The following is a 19,090-nucleotide window of genomic DNA, read 5'->3' on the forward strand; positions in this document are numbered from 1 at the left end:
CTGAATTTGGATCTTTATCATTTGTCATCCATTATTATTAATAAATATAAAGTTACATTTCAACTAACGTAAGGTCTATCTTCTTTTGGAAAGATTATCAGTTTGTTTTTATTCGTTCTTTTGACACATAACGATGTTATAATCGATAAACATGATGTAGGTTAGTGGAATATTACCAATGTAGGTGCTCTTATAGGTTGTGAAGGTAGTCACATCATCGTCATGGAGAGCTTGAATGACTTTGTTCACTTTGCTCGAGTGTAGTCCTATATTCCTTATCCAATCGTGTAGTTTGTCGTCAGGCCAATCGATGAATCCCTGCTTCTTGGTGTACTTTGTGAACTTTGGATGACCAGCGAGCCCATGCAATTTGTCTATGAACATTCTGATAATGTCATCTGGCACAGTCAATTCAGACAAATGACTACGCAAACTTCTATAATGTAAGAGTGCCCACAGAGCCAATGCAACTGAGTCGACGTGCAATGATTCCAGAGCGCTGGTCAACTGAACACAAAACACCTGGTCCATGTCTTTGAATGAGAGTATCCAGTCCATGAGTCGTTGTCAAACTCCGTCTTCCACTCAGGGTGATCATCATCGCTATGCTTGTGTTTTTGATGTTCAAACGTGATGTGGATCTTACCGAGGTGGTCCTTGGACTCTAAGCACTCCACACTGTTCAAGGTTCGGAAGCACGAACCGATCTGTTTTTTGAGGTCAATGGTCTTCAATCTGTCAGCATCAATACTAATGTGATAGGACTCGCCCACTGGCTCATACTTGGTAATGCAACATCTCTCTGACATGTTGAATGACCAATGAATCAAGGCCTCCAGGCCCAGCAGGATCATTCTGGCCATCATCATTACTCGAGTTAGACAATGACCTTATAAACTCACTGGTTGATTCGAACGAGTCGATAGAGTTGATCAGATTCCTAAGGTCATTGTGATCACGAAGATGATCGTCATCGGCAATCGGTGTGTAGTTGTTCTTCTATTGAGGTGACAAGTGAATGATCGATGAGAGATGTGTGAGCTCGGCCATTATGTTGTTGATAGTCGACTGATTGATTGCTAACTGCTTATTGAACCTTGACTTGATGCTACTCTCCAACTCTGTGAGATCTCTGTGTAGTTGATTGAACTGTTCACCAATCTGAGACATCGAATCAAACATTGATTTACAATCTACCTATAGTCATTGAGTTGTGTAGATAGTTCCGACAATCTCGATGTATAATACATTGTATCTTGTTCTTGTTCTCCTTTTGATAAAGAGTAAATCATACTCTCAATGTTGATTACATTGTGACCAATATGTACTTGTCCAATACAATATTTACATAGTAATACACCTTTACAACTAATACAAATGAACTCTGTATGTAGTTTATGATCACTGCATATTAGTGTCGTCAACTACTGGCTCCATTCACTAACTCCTATCTCTCTCTATTCGATATCTCTATCTCCGCGAAAAATGTTTGAAAATAACTTCAAAGCTCACCTTTTGAAAATTTGGTTGTACGAGGGCAAGGGCAAGGGCAAGGGTAAGGGTAAGGGTTAGGGTTGGTGTTCACCTACATGGTAGCTAATGACGAGGTATTATTGTTGCTTTGTAATCATAAATGAATTGTAGAGTAACCTTGGGTATCTTGGCTTTAAGACTTTCTATGCAGGCCCTCAATGTTGTGAAATGTACTACTTCTTCTTGAACAAGATGATTTGTTATCTGATCGACTTTGCCTGAGTGAATTCCAGCCAATCCAATCCATTCAAATAGATTATTGTCCATCCATTCTCTATTGTTTGAATATCTCTTTGATTGAATGTCCATGATGAATGTTGGTGGATTACTAATCATGTCATTCATCTTATTCTTGAATAATGTTATCTCATTGTCCTTCATTTTATGCTTCAATAGATCATACATGTTTGTTTTTTGATGTGCCCATAGTGCCATTGCAACAGAGTTGATGCCCATAGACTCCAACGACTTGGCCAGGACATCACTTGACTCTATATCCATATCTTGGAAAGAGCGTATCCAATCAAATAGTGAATCGTTGTTGAGTGGTGGTAGCACGACTGGTTCGATGACCGACGACGATGATGATACCATTGTGGTGTCCAGTTGAACGTGTACATGTGCTAGAGTGATTGGTGTATGATTGGGTGGTTCAATATCGATTGATTGGGTCACCAATTGATTGATAGATAGAATGGGCTGGGTCGTCTGTTTCTCGGTCCGATCACCAAAGGTATTGAATGTGGACAGGTCTGGATGAGTCCACACTTCATCCTTATCCACCACTGTTGGTAGCACCTTCTCCAATGAGGGTCCAACTAAACTAGGCGTGCCAACTGTTGGCAGATATGAATAGATAGCCTCGCAGGCAATGTCAGGTAATGGAGATGGTGATGACAACGAGAATGACGATGCTGGGGCGTCCTTCACCATTGCCGGTGAGACCTTAATGTTGCCATGTGAAGAAGATGGTGATGCACATCCAGATGACTCTTGTGAGCCAGTTGTTGATGTTGACGAGGCGAACACTACTTCCTCGCTGCTCTGATGGTGTGTATGAAAGCATGAGCTGATCAGTCCCTTGATTTTCATTTTGAAGGCAGACAACCGTCCTTCATCGACTTGGAGACAAATGTGTGGCTTGGGAGGCTCGTGCTCCTTATGCAGCATGCTGGGGTCTCGAACATGTTCGAAGATCAGAGGCCAGGGGTCAGGCTGGGTGGCGTCGGCAATGTCCTTCTTTGGGAAATCCTGAGTGATGTATGTTTCAATCGATCCACATTCGTCAATTGAGTCGACCAATCGTCTCATACCACATATATCGTCAATTGGTATATAAGTGTCCTTTGATTGAGGTGAAGAGTGTATTGTGGCCAAGAGATGTGTGATCTCGTTCATCAAGAAATTGATCGTTGGTCTAGCATGCTCCAATTGCTCCAACACTGGTGCCTTGATACTATCCTCCACCTGCTTGATCACCAGACGAACCCGATCAAATTGGTTAGTGATTTGATCAATTGTACTAAAGTTTGATTGAGCTTCTTCCTTGTAACCAGTCATCAACTTCAAAATGATATCATATCTCAGAGTATAATATGGTGGTCTAACAGCATGTTGTTGTTGATCATTATTGGATAGTTTGTTGATGGTACCTGATTTGCTGTAGAAGTAATGTCCTTGATGACTGTTGAATCCTACACACAACTCACAAAACAAGTCACCTGTTGGACATGTTGTGCAAATGAAGTTTGGATTCTTGTGTCCACATGTATTTATTATTATTTCTTCTTCTTCTTTTTTTTTATCTCCTTTATCTTGTTCATTCATCCTCTCTATCTACCTCTATCTCTATCTATTATTACAAACTCACTCTTTGATGAAATGAAGTATTGGTTACACTTTAGGCTTGGCAAAGTATGCAAAGAAGAGCAAATTTTTGCTTTCTTTTGATTCTTTTTTTGAAAGTATGAGTTCAACTTCAACTTTCAAGTTGTTTATTGGTGCACAATCAATTAGAGATAGAGATATACATTACAGCTGTTATCATATAATAGGATGTAATATTGTATGATGTCGATTAAGTGTGTCGCTCGCGACTAGACAAATTTGAAGTACATCTACTTTAGATCTTGGATCTCAACAAGCTCCACTCGCTCAGCGCGACTTGTAGTAAATGGAACATCAATTATATATATTGTTATAACAATGACTTGTTATCTTTATTGAAGAGTTGGATTGATATGTCTGTTGTAGTCTTGGAGATAGAAGGGGCCATCTAGTTTCAAGACTTGATAACACCATACTTGATATCAAAGTTGGTTGCGGGCATTGTGAAGCAGTATTTGCCATCGACAAACTTGTTGTCTGTGCCAACTGGTCCGGAGATCCAGAACTTGGAGGTGTGTATAAGGGTCATGCAATAATCGCCTGGAGCTAGGTAACTGGAGTACTTGCCGTCAGTGCTTGTCACCTTGAAGTTTCTGATGTTTGCACCATCCTTAGTTGCGATAGTGCCATCAAAGTCCCATGTGGCGGGCTCGCCGGCGTCCCTAGCACCGTTCTTGTTCTGGTCCTCAAAGATCTCAACATTGAATGTTGCTGGCTTAACGACTCCGTACTTGACGTTCGTGTCAGCGTCGTTGGTCGTGGAGAAGCAGTATTTGCCATCGACGAACTTGTTGTCTGTGCCAACTGGGCCTGAGATCCATCCTCGGCCACTATGGTCAAGTCTGAGGCAGTAGTCTCCAACCTCTATATTGATGGACCACTTGCCGTCGTTGTTGGTCAAGTTAATATTCTGGATAAGGGTTCCGTCAGCCCTTGTTAGGTTGCCAACAAAGTCCCATGATGCAGGCTCGCCAGCGTCCCTGACGCCGTTCTTGTTAGAGTCGTCAAAGATCTCCAGGTTCAATTTGGTCTTGGGCATGACTCCGTAGAGGATGTTCATATCAGTGGCGCCTTGAGTGTAGCAGTACTTGTTGTCAACAAACTTATTGTCGTTGCCGACCACAGACGTGAGCCAGAACTTCTTGGTGTGCTCCAAAGTGATACAGTAGTCGCCAGGCGTAAGGTCAGTGCTCCACTTGCCAGTGTTGCTGTCCAAGGTAATTGGCATGACGAGGGTTCCATCCTTCTTGGTGATGTTGCCAACAAAGTCCCAGGCAGGCTTCTCTCCGGCATCCTTGTTTCCATTGATGTTGGAGTCGATGAAGACCTCAATATTGAGTTTGGAAGTTGAATTGGCGACCACACCGTACTTGATATCAGAACCGGAGGTTGTCTGTGTGAAGCAGTACTTGCCATCGACGAACTTGTTGTCGGTTCCCACAGGTCCCGACTTCCATCCATGGGATGAATGTTCAAGCGTGATGCAGTAATCGCCTGGCTCCAGCTTGGTGGTCCACTTGCCGTCGTTGGATTTGATGTTGATGGGCTGAACCAAGGTGCCATCCTTCTTGGTGATGTTGCCAACAAAGTCCCATGCTGGCTTCTCATCGGCATCCTTTGCTCCGTTCGAGTTGGTGTCAATAAAGATCTCGAGGCTTAGAGGGGCCTTGGGTATGACTCCGGCCTTGATGTTGAGCTGTCCAACTGGCATGGTGAAGCAGTACTTGCCATCAACGAACTTGTTATCTGTTCCAACTGGACCTGAGACCCATAGTGTCTTGTGCTCCAGGTTCATACAGTAGTCGCCAGGCGATAGGATGCTGCTCCACTTGCCGTCCGTGCTCTTGACATCGATTGGCATAACCAAAGTGCCATCCTTCTTGGTGATGTTGCCAACAAAGTCCCAGGCAGGTGCCTCACCAGCGTCCAAGGCACCATTCTGGTTGCGGTCAATGAAGATCTCTAGGTTGACCTTCTGGTCGTCCCTGCCAATGGCGCCGTACATGGCGGTCATGTCGGTGGTGCCCATCGTGAAGCAGTACTTATCGTTGGAGAACTTGTTGTCAGTGCCAAGGGGGCCTGAGATCCATTTTGTCTCATGATGCAGGATGACACAGTAGTCGCCTGGCTCAAGGTTGGTGCTCCACTTGCCATCTTGGCTCTTCAAGTCAATCTTTTGGACGAGGGTGCCATCCTTCTTGGTGATGTTGCCAATAAAGTCCCAGGCAGGTGCCTCTCCGGCATCCTTGGCTCCGTTGCTGTTTGAATCAATGAAGAYCTCCARSYTCAACTTGGCCTTGCCAAYGACACCATACWTGAACTTGGTATCGGTCAAAGCTTGGGTGAAGCAGTACTTGTTGTTGACRAACTTGTTGTCWGTKCCAACTGGTCCGGTTAWCCARCCATTGGTCTTATGATCGAGKGTCATGCAGTAGTCGCCWGGCTCGAGGTTGGTRYTCCAAATGCCAGTGTTGTTGGTCAAATCRATCTTTTGGACRAGKGTACCATCCTTCTTGGTGATGTTGCCAATAAAGTCCCAKGCRGGTTGCTCACCAGCATCCTTGGCYCCATTCTGGTTGCGGTCGATGAAGATCTCAACCTCAACYTTGSCCTTGCCAACGACWCCATACTTGAGATYGGTACCAGCAGCTCCCTGWGTGAAGCAGTACTTGYYRTYGACRAACTTGTTKTCRGTGCCRACTGGTCCRGTMWTCCAGCCWYTGGTCTTRTGCTCGAGGGTCATGCAATAATCGCCAGGCGCAACGGTGGTGCTCCAAGAGCCATTGGTATTCGTCAAATCGATGGATTGAACGAGGGTACCATCCTTCTTGGTGATGTTGCCAATAAAGTCCCATGCGGGTTGCTCACCAGCATCCTTGGCACCATTCTGGTTGCGATCGATGAAGACCTCAACACTTAGCTTTGGCAAAGGACTGGCGACGACTCCGTAGGGTACATTCAGGTCCTTGCTGGGCATTGTGAAGCAGTACTTGCCATCGACGAACTTGTTGTCGGTGCCAACTGGTCCTGAGATCCAGTGGCGGCTGACATGGTCAAGCTTGATGCAGTAGTCACCAGGAGCGAGCATGGTACTCCACTTGCCGTCGTTGCTCTTCAAGTCGATTGGTTGAACGAGCGTGCCATCCTTCTTTGTGATATTGCCGATAAAGTCCCAGGCGGGCAGCTCTGTGGCGTCTCTGGCACCATTCTTGTTGGAGTCAATGAAGACGGACAAAGTAAGTTTCTTCTTCTCCTCGGGGATACCTGTTGTTGAAGCGGTAGTTGTGACTGAGGTAGAAGCAGTGGTGGCGGTGGTAGAGGCTGTGGTCGTGATTGGTGGCTGGCTAGTGGTTGACGCAGTGGTCGAGGCGGTGGTGGAGGCAGTTGTGGCGACGGTGGAGGCAGTTGTCGTGACTGGTGGATTGCTGGTAGTGGAGGCAGTGGTAGAAGCTGTCGTGGAAGCAGTGGTGGCGACAGTGGAAGCAGTGGTCGTCACTGGTGGCTTGCTGGTAGTTGAGGCAGTGGTAGAGGCCGTGGTGGAAGCAGTGGTTGCGACGGTGGAGGCAGTGGTCGTGACTGGTGGCTTGCTAGTAGTTGTTGCAATCGTCGTGGCCGTCGTAGTGGCTGTAGTGGCCGTAGTCGAGGCAATGGTCGAGGTTACTGGTGGCTTGCCAGTAGTTGTAACGGTAGTGGTAGCAGTGATTGTGCTAGTGGGCGATACCGTTGTTGACATCGAAGTTGATGCCGTTGTGGTGATTGTGGTTGTTGATGCAGACGAAGTTGCAGTCGTAGTGACTGTGGTAGTCTGGGTAATGGTGCTGACTGGCGACGTTGTGGTGGCGGTGGTCGAGACTGTGGTCGAGGTGGCACCCGCAACAGTACTGGCCACGGTCGACTGAGTCGAGACGGTGGTGGTGATGACACCCGAGGTCGCAGTTGTGGTCGCCGTTGTTGTTGCCGTGGTCGTCTGCGTAATTGTTGAGGCAGGCGAAGTTGTGGAGACAGTGGTCGTAACCGTGGTTGAGGCAACAGTCGAGACTGTGGCAGTGGTGGAGGCTGACGTCGATGAAGCCACTGAGCTGGCAACAGTCGACTGAGTGGACACCGTGGTTGAGGCCACAGAACTGGCGGTGGACGAAGCAACAGTGCTAGCAACAGTGCTGGCAACAGTTGATTGTGTGGATACTGTTGTTGTAGCTACTGAGCTGGCAACAGTCGACTGGGTGGAAACAGTTGTAGTTGCACCAGTTGTAAGTGGGATACATTTTGGTTGGTTCAGCTGGTCAACCGAACATGTGAAGCCAACTGGACAACGCAAAAAGGTACACAAGCTTATGCACTTAGGCGCTAAGCTAGGCATAGGTTGGCAACAAACGAAACCTTGGCCACATGGTAAGTTGCATTCATTTGCATCTATATATTATTGTTTACAACAACAAAAACAATAATATTAATAATTAAAATAATAATTATTATTTATAGGTTAATAATTATATTCCAAACTCCATCCAATCTATCAATCAAGTTTGTTAACCTACCTGACAAAGTGACGCTGGTAACAATAAGAATGAGTGCAAGTAGCACTATGGGACTCAAAGATGAGCGATGTTTAGTAAACATATCTCTGACTCTCTGGCAGGGTCTACTATTTTGTTGTATATATTACTATATTACTATATGTTGTAAATAAGTAATTGATTATGTTATGCTAAGAGGGATGGCCATCCCTGATTTTAAAGTAGGAGGTAGTAGCAGGTTGATCTGCTTCCTTGGTTGCTGGCATTGATTGCTTGCTTGCTAGCTTGCTTGGCTAAGGTAATATAAGTGTGTGGTAGGTAAAGTGTTAATCATTGTTGTTAGAGTGGTAACAAATGATGTGCATATGAGTAGTGGATGACTGTCCTCATCATTGTTGTAGTAGTGGTAGAGGTGGGGTGTAGACCTACCTGAATATTGAAGCAAACACACTCCTCCACTCCAGGCTGACAGTGTGTGTGCTTTAGAATGAGGTCAGGTGAGTGATTAGTGATAGCCAGCCAGCCAGCCAGCCAGCCCGGGTGCCTCCTACTTGGGCAGAGTGATGGAATTATCCATCACAGTGATTGCATGCTGGCTCACGGGGTACTAATCCTCAATGATGTTGCCTTCACCGCCACACCATCCCTCAACGCCTATCTCCTCGAGTGGCTCAACTACAAAAACAACAACAACTTCATTGTTGATTGATTGAAGTCACCTCAATCACATCGAGACCACTACGTAGAAGTAGTAGTAATTCTCCTCTCGTGATTAATTCAATCGATTGATTCCATTTACCAACGATTGATAGTATTCTGTTCTGCTGTTGTAGTGAGAAGTAATGTCCTTGATGAACATGATGATGATGATGATGTTGACATGTTGCGCCAATGAATGTTAATTTGGACTCTTAATTCTACACGCTACTCTATCTCTATCTCTTTCTCTATCACTACATTCTATTTGTTTGAATGAATGAATGATTGATTTTCAAGTTTATGCTTATCTTGTTCAAGACTGAGAGATAGACATAGAGATAAATATGGACAATACTGTCAACAACAACAACAATAATGACACCAATGACACCAAAGACAATGTTACATGTCAATCACATGGAAAGAAGGAGAAGTTTATTTGTTTGGATTGTAATGTGATGTTGTGTAGTATATGTTTGTTGGACTCTCACGGTGGACATAAGTTGGATCACATCGATCGTATTAAACAGAATATAATCAAGAGAGATCATAAATCATTGTGGTGTACACCAAGATTGAATCATATATGGAGTACAGTCAAGAGTAATGCCAAGTCCTATCAATCATTGAAGGAGCAACATGAAGATGTTGGCAAACACTTTACTCAGCTGTACAATATGCTCATGGTACAAGAGCATATGTTCAAAAAACCTCTGGTTGATCAAATGGAACAGGTCAAATCATTGGTCGTTGACATTGTCGGTGAGATCAAGGATATCAATCATATCATCAACTTGGAGCATCCATCTGCATCAACAACAACTTTGGTCGATGAGCAAGATGTTGTTGACATTGAACAGATGATCAACACCATAACAACATCTACATCGGTCAATCAGTTCATCATTGATGCCACGCAAGCATCATCCTCATCAACATCACGACCACTCAACGATGATGAACTGATTAGTATGATCAAGAACCATGCCAAACATATGCAACTTCGTCCTTATGTTGGTAAATCAAAGTTTGGTGATGTTTTTGTGGATACAGAGGAATTCAAATCGATTGTGTCTTTTGTATTCAACTCTGGATCACTTCACAAGAAGGAGCATACAAAGATGTACATCGAAATGCTCAAGAGTATCATCACATTCGACCTTAAACAACATAAGGAATATGGAATAGTTCAACCCAAGACAAGGCTCCAAACGCAGTTGCTTCTGGTGTGTAGGGAGGAGTACGAAAAGGTTAGCAAGCTGTTGGAGACATTCGATGCGCTGCCAATCAAACACACCGAAGCCCAACGCATGGAGTTCATGTTGAGAGAATTCAAGATCGATGGCGTTTACAATTTTATCGGTGAGCTGTACAACGCCTGTTTACTCGATGATCGCCTCATTTCAGATATCCTAAACGATAATCTTGGTACAACAACCAATCATCCCATTAAAACCAAGGTGACATGCGTCTGCAGTTTGATGGAGTCAGTCGGAAAGAAACTCAGTACAATCAACAATGCAGCTTTGGTTAGTTGCTTCGATAAATTGATACCAATGATCAGTCCAACTTCCCAGGTATCGTTAAATATCAAAAACAAGATCAGGATTGTCGTTCAACTGAGGGACAACGGATGGAATAAACTTATTTAAATCTGGTCTCGGCATCCTTCATTTCTCTCCGCAGCTGGCCAATCATTCACACCTAGTTAACCAACATGCTGTCGCTTTCAAGAAGTTATTTATTGAAGTGGGTATGTAGAGATGTCCAGAGTGAAAGTGTTTACATCCCCAATGAAATGAATGAGAATGTTTGGACCAACTTCAGGAAGTGGTTGGGGTATCTCCGGCCAGAAAGGAATAGTAACAGTGCATATTTATTCATCGACATTATAGCCCTCCTGGTCTTCATTGTCCACACCCTCCACTCTCATGTCTTGGACTCCAGGACAGGAAAACATCAGTGAATGTCTGTAGCCGAACCAACTTTTGTTGGGTCTGTTGTTGGTTGTTGAGAAGAATTGGTGAGAGTGGTTGGGGAAAGAGCTGGTAAGTTTGAAGGGATGCTTGTACCTCGAAAATATGGACTGGAGTCTGTTCCTTCTGACTAGCGACCTGAGGATGAATGAAACGAAGTGGATGTCCAGGTTGAGGAATAAGTAGATTCCGTTGACAGTAGAGGTGAATATTCAACTTTTCACCATCAATTATTATACCTGATTGTACTCCACCTCTTATCCACTTTATCATCTTTTGGCGTATTCTTAGACAATGTATGGAGTTCTCTTGAGATGGTATCGGTGGGTACGACTTGTTCTAAATCACAAAACTAGTTGCATGTTGAGCAAAGTGTTCCCTTCTATCCTGAACTGGTACAGATTTGTAAAGTTCATCTGTAATATATGCAGAATCTGGTCCCCTGATGATGAATGAGTTAGAAAATATTATTTATATTATTTATTATATGTACAATATAGCTGATGACTCTCCTGTATTTATATAGAATCTTGACTCCGAGTTAAGTGCATGTCCATGGGAGGTGTCATCGTATAATGCCCAAGTACACAGCTGACTTCCCCTTGGCGCTGCAGCGCATCCTGGACACGATCACACCAATCGTCCTGAAGTGCACCACCAATCAATCAGTGTGCTGCAACTCCAACCTGATCTACCACTTGCGGTGCTGCAGCGCCAAGGGGAAGTTGCGCAGCAAGCTGAACAGCAGCAGGATGCTAGTTCTGCGATCTGCCTTGATAATTGGAAGGCCATTGTTTTGATATATATTTTAGTATCTCCAATGAATTCCATTCTTGCAATTGGATTTAGTAGTATCAATTGTTCACGTTGTTCATCCGTGTATAGATCATTTGGAAACAATATTTGAATGTCCAAACTCCTTTCCACTGGTAACACTATTGAATATTGATTGACCAACTCAATAACCAGATTTGGATTATTATTAATAAATGTATCATATCTCCCTGGAATGATTATCCAAGGGAATTCTATTAATATTAATTGATTATTTGTAGCCATTATTATTATTATTATTATTTGAATAATTAACGAATAAGTATAACTCATGATTGATTGATTAGGCCTTGGGTGGATCATGGTGTATTTATAAAATATTGCTGATGACCAAAGAAGGCTATATGTTCCAACTCCAACAATGAATGGTCATCCCAAACATCAAGAGTATCTCGCACCTGTCCTAAGCCTCGCGCTCTCTTCAACATGTGATTGAATGAATGATGTCGTTGTTTATGCCATTGATAACCTATGGCCTGTGAATGAATGAATGATTAATTGAATGAATGTTGATGTCGTCCCAGCGACCTCACATCACATGACATCACATCACTTCAATGAGCTTCGCACTCTCTCTAGGTTCTTGGCAATCTTGTCCTTCTCTTTGAGCACGTTGTCCCATTGTTGCATCTGCTTCTGTATCGTATCGGGAGTCAGTTGTTTGTGGAAGAGGTCACTGTTGATTGGTAGCGTAGTGGTGGCCAGTTCAAAGTCGGCCGGTTCAAAGATGGGCGAGATATAGAGTAGGTTGGCATTGACAATCTCATTATGCAGATCACGCAAGGCGTTGCTGATCTCCACTTTGATGGCATATGCACGGTCTATATGCTGCTGCTGTGTTGACAATGCTGTGTTGACAAGATGCAACAACTCACTGTTGAGTGCCATCAACTTATCAATCTTATCATCTATTGGAGTTTTTTGTGCCATCATCATCTGTTGCTGTTGTTGTAATTGTTGTGGCGTTGTAGTCATTAACAGTTGAGGAGGTGGTGTACCCATAAACTGTTGTTGTTGTTGTTGTTGTTGTTGCTGTTGTTGCTGTTGCTGTTGTTGCATTTGTTGAGGTTGTTGTTGCTGCATTTGTTGTTGATGTGATGCAACAGCATTGATAGCATTCATCTGTGGAGATGACATCTTGTTGTTATATATGTTACAATGTTGTATCTGTAACTTGATGAATGATTCAAGTCAACTAAATGTCAAAATTGAGAAGTTCAAGTGATAGATGTGGTGCAAGGTGGGTGAACAAGGTCGACTCTCACACCTTTAACTGTTCACTCTTTCATCAATCAATGTCATCCTCTTACCTTTATTATTATATGTTGTTGTTGAATAGATAGATAGATAGAGATAATAATAATAATAATATATAATGGCTGGAAAAAAGAGAGGAAATAGAAAGAAGGATGTTGTTAGTGATGATCAACAAGAAGATAATCAACAAAATGAACAACAAGAACAAGAACAACAACAAGAACAGGAAGTGATAATGAATGATATTGTTGATGTATCTATTGTGAATAATGTAGAGCAATCACAACCAGAACAACAACAACAACAAGAGAAAGATGAACCTACTCATCAAACAGAGACAAAGGTTGCTGAACAAATTGAGAAGGAGGACGACACAGAAGAAGTAGAACAACCTCAGCCAAAGACTGAGAACAAGCAAGATGTTAAAGAGGTTGAAGAGAAGCCTCAGCCTCCTGTTGAACCAACAAAGGTCACCTCATCATCACCACCTCCACAACGACAGCAGGAGCAGCAACAACCCAAGCCACAACAACAGCCACAACCAAAGCCACAGCCACAGCCACAGCCACAACAATCATCTGGAGGCTGGGGTGGTTGGTTCTCGAGTGTGGCAAGCGCAGTCACATCAACAGTCACTTCAACAATCACTTCAATCACAACTGATGATGAACCAGATCCTGAACCACTCACATTGTACAGAAAGGATGGTCCGGTGACCACAACATCAACAAAGAAGCCTGAGCAACAGCAGTCGTCTGCTGAACAAAAGAAGACAGAGCAACAACATGAAGATGCCGAGGATGATGAGGATGTTGAGACAAAGAATGAAGACATTGCACAAGACGATGAGGAGGAGAATGTAGAAGGAACAAAGAAGGCTGAGGACGATGATGAAGATGATGTCGAAGGACTGTTGAATGTTCTCGACAAGGGTGTCTTTAAGACGGCCGATATCATCGCTGGATCATTGTTCTATGCTGGCAATCTGTTCTCCAGTGGACTAAAGACAGTGCAAGAGAATGCCAAGATTGAGAATGTCAAGGGGTTGGCTCATGACGTGGCCAACATCTCCCTCGAGACTACCAGGAAGGCGACCAACTCAGAGATATACGGCAAGGGACAGAAGATTGCCTCGCAGATGATGGACACGTCGGTGGAGCGTCTCGAGTCTGTTGGACAGCGCGCCTACACACTCTTTGCCGAGACTAAGAAGAACATGGCCCAGCCAGGCGCAGCTGGTGGCAGTCCTCCAACTGGCTCGACCGCACCAGGCTCACCTCCAGGTACCTCCACATCCACAACCACCACATCCTCGACCTCGGCGACCAAGAACAAGGTGACATCGATCACTTTGGAGGGCGATGTAGTGTTCCCCGACAACCAGTTTGACAGCGCGCGATGCTTTGAGCACTTCAAAATACCGACGACACAGCAAGAGATCGAGAGGATATCAATAGAGTCCACGATGAAGATTCATCAGTTCAATCGCAAGGTGCCCAAGGACATGAAGTCCGCCGTGGAGGCACTGTTCACCGAGATCAAGGAGACGATGGAGGACGACACATTGGTGATGAATGAGAAGCCCAAGTCATTGACCACCAGCAACCAATCATTCGAGTTGGAGGAGCAGTACAATGAGTACTTTGGTGCACTGCAGGAGTATCTGCCCAAGTTGTCAAGTCAATCGCAACAGGCAGCACTCTGTCGTGGTCTTGAGAAGATGATTCACCTGGCATCCATCGGTATCGAATTGATCAACTCCATCGCACAATCAGACATGGATCAGAAGCAAGATAACACCTCCAGCGCACAAGACGACACTCAACGCAAGGAGTCAACACTCTCCAAAGCCAAAGACTATTCATACCTAATCAACAAGATTGTATCAGTATGTATCCATTGATACTGGAATCATTCCAATCACTCACTTGCTCACATTGAAATCATTCCATTCCAATCAATCAAAATAGGACACCAAGAGTATCTCATCAGTGATCACAGAGATTGTAAAGACAAAGCAGAATCCACAGACGAGGAAGTATTTGAATACCATATCAATTGAGACGAACAACGTCATATCGACCATCACAGACGCAAGGGGATGCTTCGTTGCCATCTGTTCATTATTGTACATCAATTCCAGTCCACCTCGTGCCGCCAAACAATAAATATCGCGATCGCAACTTCAATCAATCATTCATTTTACAACGATGATTACAGATACAGATAGAGATAGAGATAGAGATGGATCAACACTGTTGTTCAAACATATAATCAATATAAGTTGGATAAGATTGTTTATATTTGATAGAGTTCGATTGGTTAATGGAGTAATACATGAACTTGGTTATTTGAGGAGAATGAACTGGGATCAGTTGGTTCAAAGATGGATCACTTACGTGAATGTACAGCCTACATGTATACCAACAGACTTCTTTACAAAGCAGATCAAGACGAGTACTCATGGCTATATAGTATCATACTTGAAGTCACATCGTAAAGATGTCATTTATCAACAACTCCATACACAATGTGCTACCGACACTTGCTACGTCGTTGATTGGATGGCACTTGTTGGAGACCTACACTCAGTCATACAACTACAAGAATGTGGACTGAAGGCTACGTACAGAGCACTGGACTATGCTGGCTCTCTCGATGTTGCCCGTCACCTACATCTCGACCCTGATCAAGAGTGTACTGAGCGTGCAATGGATAAAGCCGCTTCGTTTGGCCGATTGGACATCCTCCAGTTCCTGCACACCAATCGCACAGAAGGGTGCACCGTTCAAGCCATGAACATGGCGTCATATAATGGACATCTCGAAGTGATCAAGTTCCTTCATTATAATAGGACTGAAGGATGTACAGTGGACGCCATGATCTTTGCTGCACAATCAGGCCACGTCAACGTCGTTGACTTCCTACATCACAACAGAACCGAAGGCAGTCATGAGCGGGCAATGGACTTTGCCGCCAAGTATGGCCATCTCAACACTTTGGAGTACTTGCATCTCAATAGGACCGAGGGCTGCACGACCAATGCGATGGACGATGCAGCAATCTTTGGACGTCTGGAGATTGTCAAGTGGCTACATCATAATCGAACAGAGGGCTGCACCACTGCGGCGATGGATGGAGCGTCCTCGATGGCCATCATAGAGTTTCTTCATTACAATCGAACAGAGGGCTGCACATCGGCTGCGATGACCCGTGCAGCAAGTACCTCCAATCTTCCAAAGCTCAAGTTCCTACATATGAATCGAAGTGAAGGTGACATTAACGAGACTCGGCACATAGCAATACTCGACTCAACCCAAGAGGTAATAGATTACCTCCAAGATCTCTACCAACCAGTATCCGATTATCGGATAGAGTTTGATATTGATGATGAATATGATGAAGAAGTCGTCGAATACTATCTTGAATGAATACATATCCATGTCTTTGGTTAATTATAAGTTATGTTGCTTTATTAGCAAGGTGTGAGAGAGGAACGCGAATGACAGAGGATGCTTAGTAGGCGGCAACACACTTGGAACCACCACAGGCCTTTGGACAGCAGACTTGACCACCGGAGCATCCAGTTGAGGTACAGTCCTCAAACATGCAGTCAGAGAAGGCGGGCATTGGTGGGCAGAGGGATCCACGGCCAAGACACCACGTTCCACCACATGGCTTTGGGCAGCAGAGCTGGCCCCTTCCACAACCGGTGGACTTGCACTCCTCAAACATGCAGTTGGAGATTCCTCCCAATGGGCATGATGGACCCTTGGCAGCGGCGGCTTCAGCAGCATCAGCGTTGACATCGGCACTGACGACGACGGTTGCAACCAAGAACAAGGCAGCGAGCAATACAATAGTTGAAGATCTCATTGTTAAGTTAGTATTATTTGATAAGTTGTTATTATAAGTTAAATTGACAGTTAGTTAGTTGACTGAATGAATGAATGAGAAGTAGTAGTGGTAGGTCCTTTTATGTCCTTTCCTCCTCCAGTTGAGTGGCAACAACAAGTGGTAGTGGTGTGGTGTGTTAGTGTTGGCCCGACAACCAATAGCGCGCCTCGACTACTAATGTCGGGGGTGTCAACAACACCCACGTCGTCTACAACTTGGGAAAGATTGAACCATTTAGTGTAAAGGTAAATGATTGACTTGGTCTACAGTGCAAGTGAAATAGATAGACCTTCACCTTGTTCACATGATCCCATTGATATCAAGGAAATTACGCTTATGGTAGGTTAGCATGATTACCCATTTGGCTTCATTCAATCAATCAATCAATTGACAAGTGTCTGTCGAACATGTATCCTACAAGTAGGAGTGGATAATACCCAATATCAACTATTAATAGAATTCAATCAACTAAGATGTAACCTTTCATCAAATTGATTGATAGGTCGGGTTCGGCATGCCCAAAACCCTGGGAGAGCACTTCGTCAAGTGTCACGTCTATCGTGTACATTGAAGAAAGGTTGTGATCTTCACTTTTGACGTTCCATTCCATTTCAATCATTCAATCTTAGTTAGACATGTGATTACATTACAACAACTATAACTCTAACTGATATTGATTGATTGGTGGGCCAGCCAACAACTGATGTCAAGGATTTGATTGGGAGTGGTGTATACAATGATTGATTTAATGATTGATGGTAATGACAGATCTGAACCTAACCTTGTTGTCAAGGGTATGTTGGAGTGCTTGTCCAGCCTTCTCCAATGGGAATGTCTCAATCATTGGGAATACATTGTTGTTGACAGCAAACTTCATTGTGTCCTCACTATCTCTGTTGTCTCCACTTGCCCATCCCTAAGTATATATGTTTGATTGACTGTTAGTCATGACATCCTAGTCACACACATGTGCCACTACTACTACTACTTACAGCAATGGATTGCTTCTTGGATAGGAGCTCCAAAGAGTTGACTTGGAGTGGCTCCATCAAAGCAGAGAGGATGAGAAGCTTGCCACCGAGAGCCATGGCCTTGATCAACTCCTGAACCGACTTGGTGTGTGGAGCTGTGGTGACGATGAGCTTTGGCTTGAGCTTGGCCAGTTCGTCGACGGCACCTGGGAGTGCACCATTGATGTAGTGCTTGGCGCCAAGCTCACGAGCGAGCTTCTCCTTGTCGGCTCCAGAGCTGAAGGCGACCACTTCGAAACCGAGCTTCTTGGCAAACTGGATGGCAAGATGGCCCAAGCCACCAATGCCCTGGATGGCAACGATTGCGCCAGCCTTGATGTTCTGATTTCTGATTGAGTTGTAGACGGTGATACCGGCGCACATCAAAGGACCAGCCTGCTCGAAGGAAAGGTCGTCGGGAATTCTGGCAACAGAGTCGACTGGGGCCACCATGTACTCGGCATAGCCACCGTCAAAGTGAATGCCACAGACCTTGCCCTCTGAGCAGAGAATGAACTCATCCTCATCACAGCTTGAACACGATGCACAGTGACCACCATACCAGCCAACACCGACCTTCTCACCAATCTTGAACTTGGTGACGCCCTCTCCTAGTGCCTCAACAACACCAGCGACCTCATGACCTGGAGTTCTTGGCCATGATAGACCTGGGAAGCCATACTTGCCAAGGACTACATTGATTGAGTTAGTGAGTGATTGAGTGATTGAGCGAGTGTATGAGTGAGACGATGATTGAGATTGACTTACCATCACTGTGACAGACACCACAGGCAACAACCTTGATTCTGATTTGGTTCTTGGCTGGTGTTGGGATGGGCATATCGACCAAAGTAAGGTCACCTCCTTGTTGCAAGAATCTTGCAGCCTTCATTGTTGTAGCAGTAGTTGACATTGTTTGAGATATATGAATGATTGATTGATTGTTATTTGATTGAATAATTATGATTAGATGCTTGATACAACTATTCAAACTTGAACGATGATGTATTTATAGATGGTTGACCAATACAGATATCTGTTGATAAGTAGAAGACTAGGGAACCGATGACACCTGTGAGCTTCACGCATTCCCCACGCTTCCCCTTCTCCTTCCCCCACACCCAGAGACACGCTGATTCAAATTGGAGAATGAGAATCCCCCAACAAAAGAGATCGGGGGAAGACATGGGGAAGCTTCTCTTTGGACTATCTTTGCTTCCCCCGGTTCCCTCGGGGTTAGACTCTATCCTTTTTCAGTGTAAGTCACGTTTGACTCAATTATTCGTCAACTCTCGTCATAAACATTGTCATTTACACATACCTAATTAGTCATTATTATTATTATTTGTATATCAACATAAGACATGCAGAAATGCATGATGATCTTTGATGATAACTTATTTATTTTTGTGATGTGTGGTGTCCATTAATATCACCACACATAACAAAAATAAATAAGTTATCATCAAAGATCATCATG

At 44.1% G+C, this 19,090-nt stretch overlaps 12 protein-coding genes across 12 annotated transcripts; 7 read left to right on the top strand and 5 right to left on the bottom strand.

Annotated features, from left to right (window-relative positions):
• Positions 1-1,733: 1,733 nt before the first annotated feature.
• Positions 1,734-3,093, bottom strand: SAMD00019534_056720 (hypothetical protein; the record flags this gene model as incomplete). The annotated part of the gene is made up of 2 exons (XM_012899163.1): positions 1,734-1,824; positions 1,937-3,093. 2 exons carry the CDS (start codon positions 3,091-3,093, stop codon positions 1,734-1,736), a joined length of 1,248 nt encoding a protein of 415 aa, XP_012754617.1.
• A 721-nt stretch (positions 3,094-3,814) lies between these two features.
• On the bottom strand, positions 3,815-7,153 carry SAMD00019534_056730 (hypothetical protein; the record flags this gene model as incomplete). Its single annotated transcript, XM_012899164.1, has 3 exons — positions 3,815-5,678; positions 5,736-5,757; positions 6,241-7,153. The coding sequence occupies 3 exons, from the start codon at positions 7,151-7,153 to the stop codon at positions 3,815-3,817; spliced, it is 2,799 nt and encodes a 932-aa protein (XP_012754618.1).
• On the top strand, positions 7,068-7,319 carry SAMD00019534_056740 (hypothetical protein; the record flags this gene model as incomplete). The annotated part of the gene is made up of 1 exon (XM_012899165.1): positions 7,068-7,319. The coding sequence occupies one exon, from the start codon at positions 7,068-7,070 to the stop codon at positions 7,317-7,319; it is 252 nt and encodes an 83-aa protein (XP_012754619.1).
• Positions 7,320-7,337: 18 nt separating this feature from the next.
• Positions 7,338-7,517, top strand: SAMD00019534_056750 (hypothetical protein; the record flags this gene model as incomplete). Its single annotated transcript, XM_012899166.1, has 1 exon — positions 7,338-7,517. The coding sequence occupies one exon, from the start codon at positions 7,338-7,340 to the stop codon at positions 7,515-7,517; it is 180 nt and encodes a 59-aa protein (XP_012754620.1).
• Positions 7,518-9,361: 1,844 nt separating this feature from the next.
• On the top strand, positions 9,362-10,278 carry SAMD00019534_056760 (hypothetical protein; the record flags this gene model as incomplete). Its single annotated transcript, XM_012899167.1, has 2 exons — positions 9,362-10,165; positions 10,243-10,278. The coding sequence occupies 2 exons, from the start codon at positions 9,362-9,364 to the stop codon at positions 10,276-10,278; spliced, it is 840 nt and encodes a 279-aa protein (XP_012754621.1).
• A 909-nt stretch (positions 10,279-11,187) lies between these two features.
• Positions 11,188-11,412, top strand: SAMD00019534_056770 (hypothetical protein; the record flags this gene model as incomplete). Its single annotated transcript, XM_012899168.1, has 1 exon — positions 11,188-11,412. The coding sequence occupies one exon, from the start codon at positions 11,188-11,190 to the stop codon at positions 11,410-11,412; it is 225 nt and encodes a 74-aa protein (XP_012754622.1).
• A 583-nt stretch (positions 11,413-11,995) lies between these two features.
• SAMD00019534_056780 (hypothetical protein) lies at positions 11,996-12,583 on the bottom strand (the record flags this gene model as incomplete). The annotated part of the gene is made up of 1 exon (XM_012899169.1): positions 11,996-12,583. The coding sequence occupies one exon, from the start codon at positions 12,581-12,583 to the stop codon at positions 11,996-11,998; it is 588 nt and encodes a 195-aa protein (XP_012754623.1).
• Positions 12,584-12,938: 355 nt separating this feature from the next.
• Positions 12,939-14,871, top strand: SAMD00019534_056790 (hypothetical protein; the record flags this gene model as incomplete). Its single annotated transcript, XM_012899170.1, has 2 exons — positions 12,939-14,591; positions 14,674-14,871. 2 exons carry the CDS (start codon positions 12,939-12,941, stop codon positions 14,869-14,871), a joined length of 1,851 nt encoding a protein of 616 aa, XP_012754624.1.
• A 475-nt stretch (positions 14,872-15,346) lies between these two features.
• On the top strand, positions 15,347-15,502 carry SAMD00019534_056800 (hypothetical protein; the record flags this gene model as incomplete). The annotated part of the gene is made up of 1 exon (XM_012899171.1): positions 15,347-15,502. The coding sequence occupies one exon, from the start codon at positions 15,347-15,349 to the stop codon at positions 15,500-15,502; it is 156 nt and encodes a 51-aa protein (XP_012754625.1).
• An 80-nt stretch (positions 15,503-15,582) lies between these two features.
• SAMD00019534_056810 (hypothetical protein) lies at positions 15,583-16,134 on the top strand (the record flags this gene model as incomplete). Its single annotated transcript, XM_012899172.1, has 1 exon — positions 15,583-16,134. One exon carries the CDS (start codon positions 15,583-15,585, stop codon positions 16,132-16,134), a length of 552 nt encoding a protein of 183 aa, XP_012754626.1.
• Positions 16,135-16,219: 85 nt separating this feature from the next.
• SAMD00019534_056820 (hypothetical protein) lies at positions 16,220-16,579 on the bottom strand (the record flags this gene model as incomplete). The annotated part of the gene is made up of 1 exon (XM_012899173.1): positions 16,220-16,579. One exon carries the CDS (start codon positions 16,577-16,579, stop codon positions 16,220-16,222), a length of 360 nt encoding a protein of 119 aa, XP_012754627.1.
• A 766-nt stretch (positions 16,580-17,345) lies between these two features.
• Positions 17,346-18,523, bottom strand: SAMD00019534_056830 (hypothetical protein; the record flags this gene model as incomplete). The annotated part of the gene is made up of 3 exons (XM_012899174.1): positions 17,346-17,516; positions 17,593-18,302; positions 18,379-18,523. 3 exons carry the CDS (start codon positions 18,521-18,523, stop codon positions 17,346-17,348), a joined length of 1,026 nt encoding a protein of 341 aa, XP_012754628.1.
• Positions 18,524-19,090: the final 567 nt, after the last annotated feature.

Source organism: Acytostelium subglobosum, assembly GCF_000787575.1.
Source record: "Acytostelium subglobosum LB1 DNA, scaffold: scaffold10, whole genome shotgun sequence".
Taxonomy (NCBI): Eukaryota; Evosea; class Eumycetozoa; order Acytosteliales; family Acytosteliaceae; genus Acytostelium; species Acytostelium subglobosum.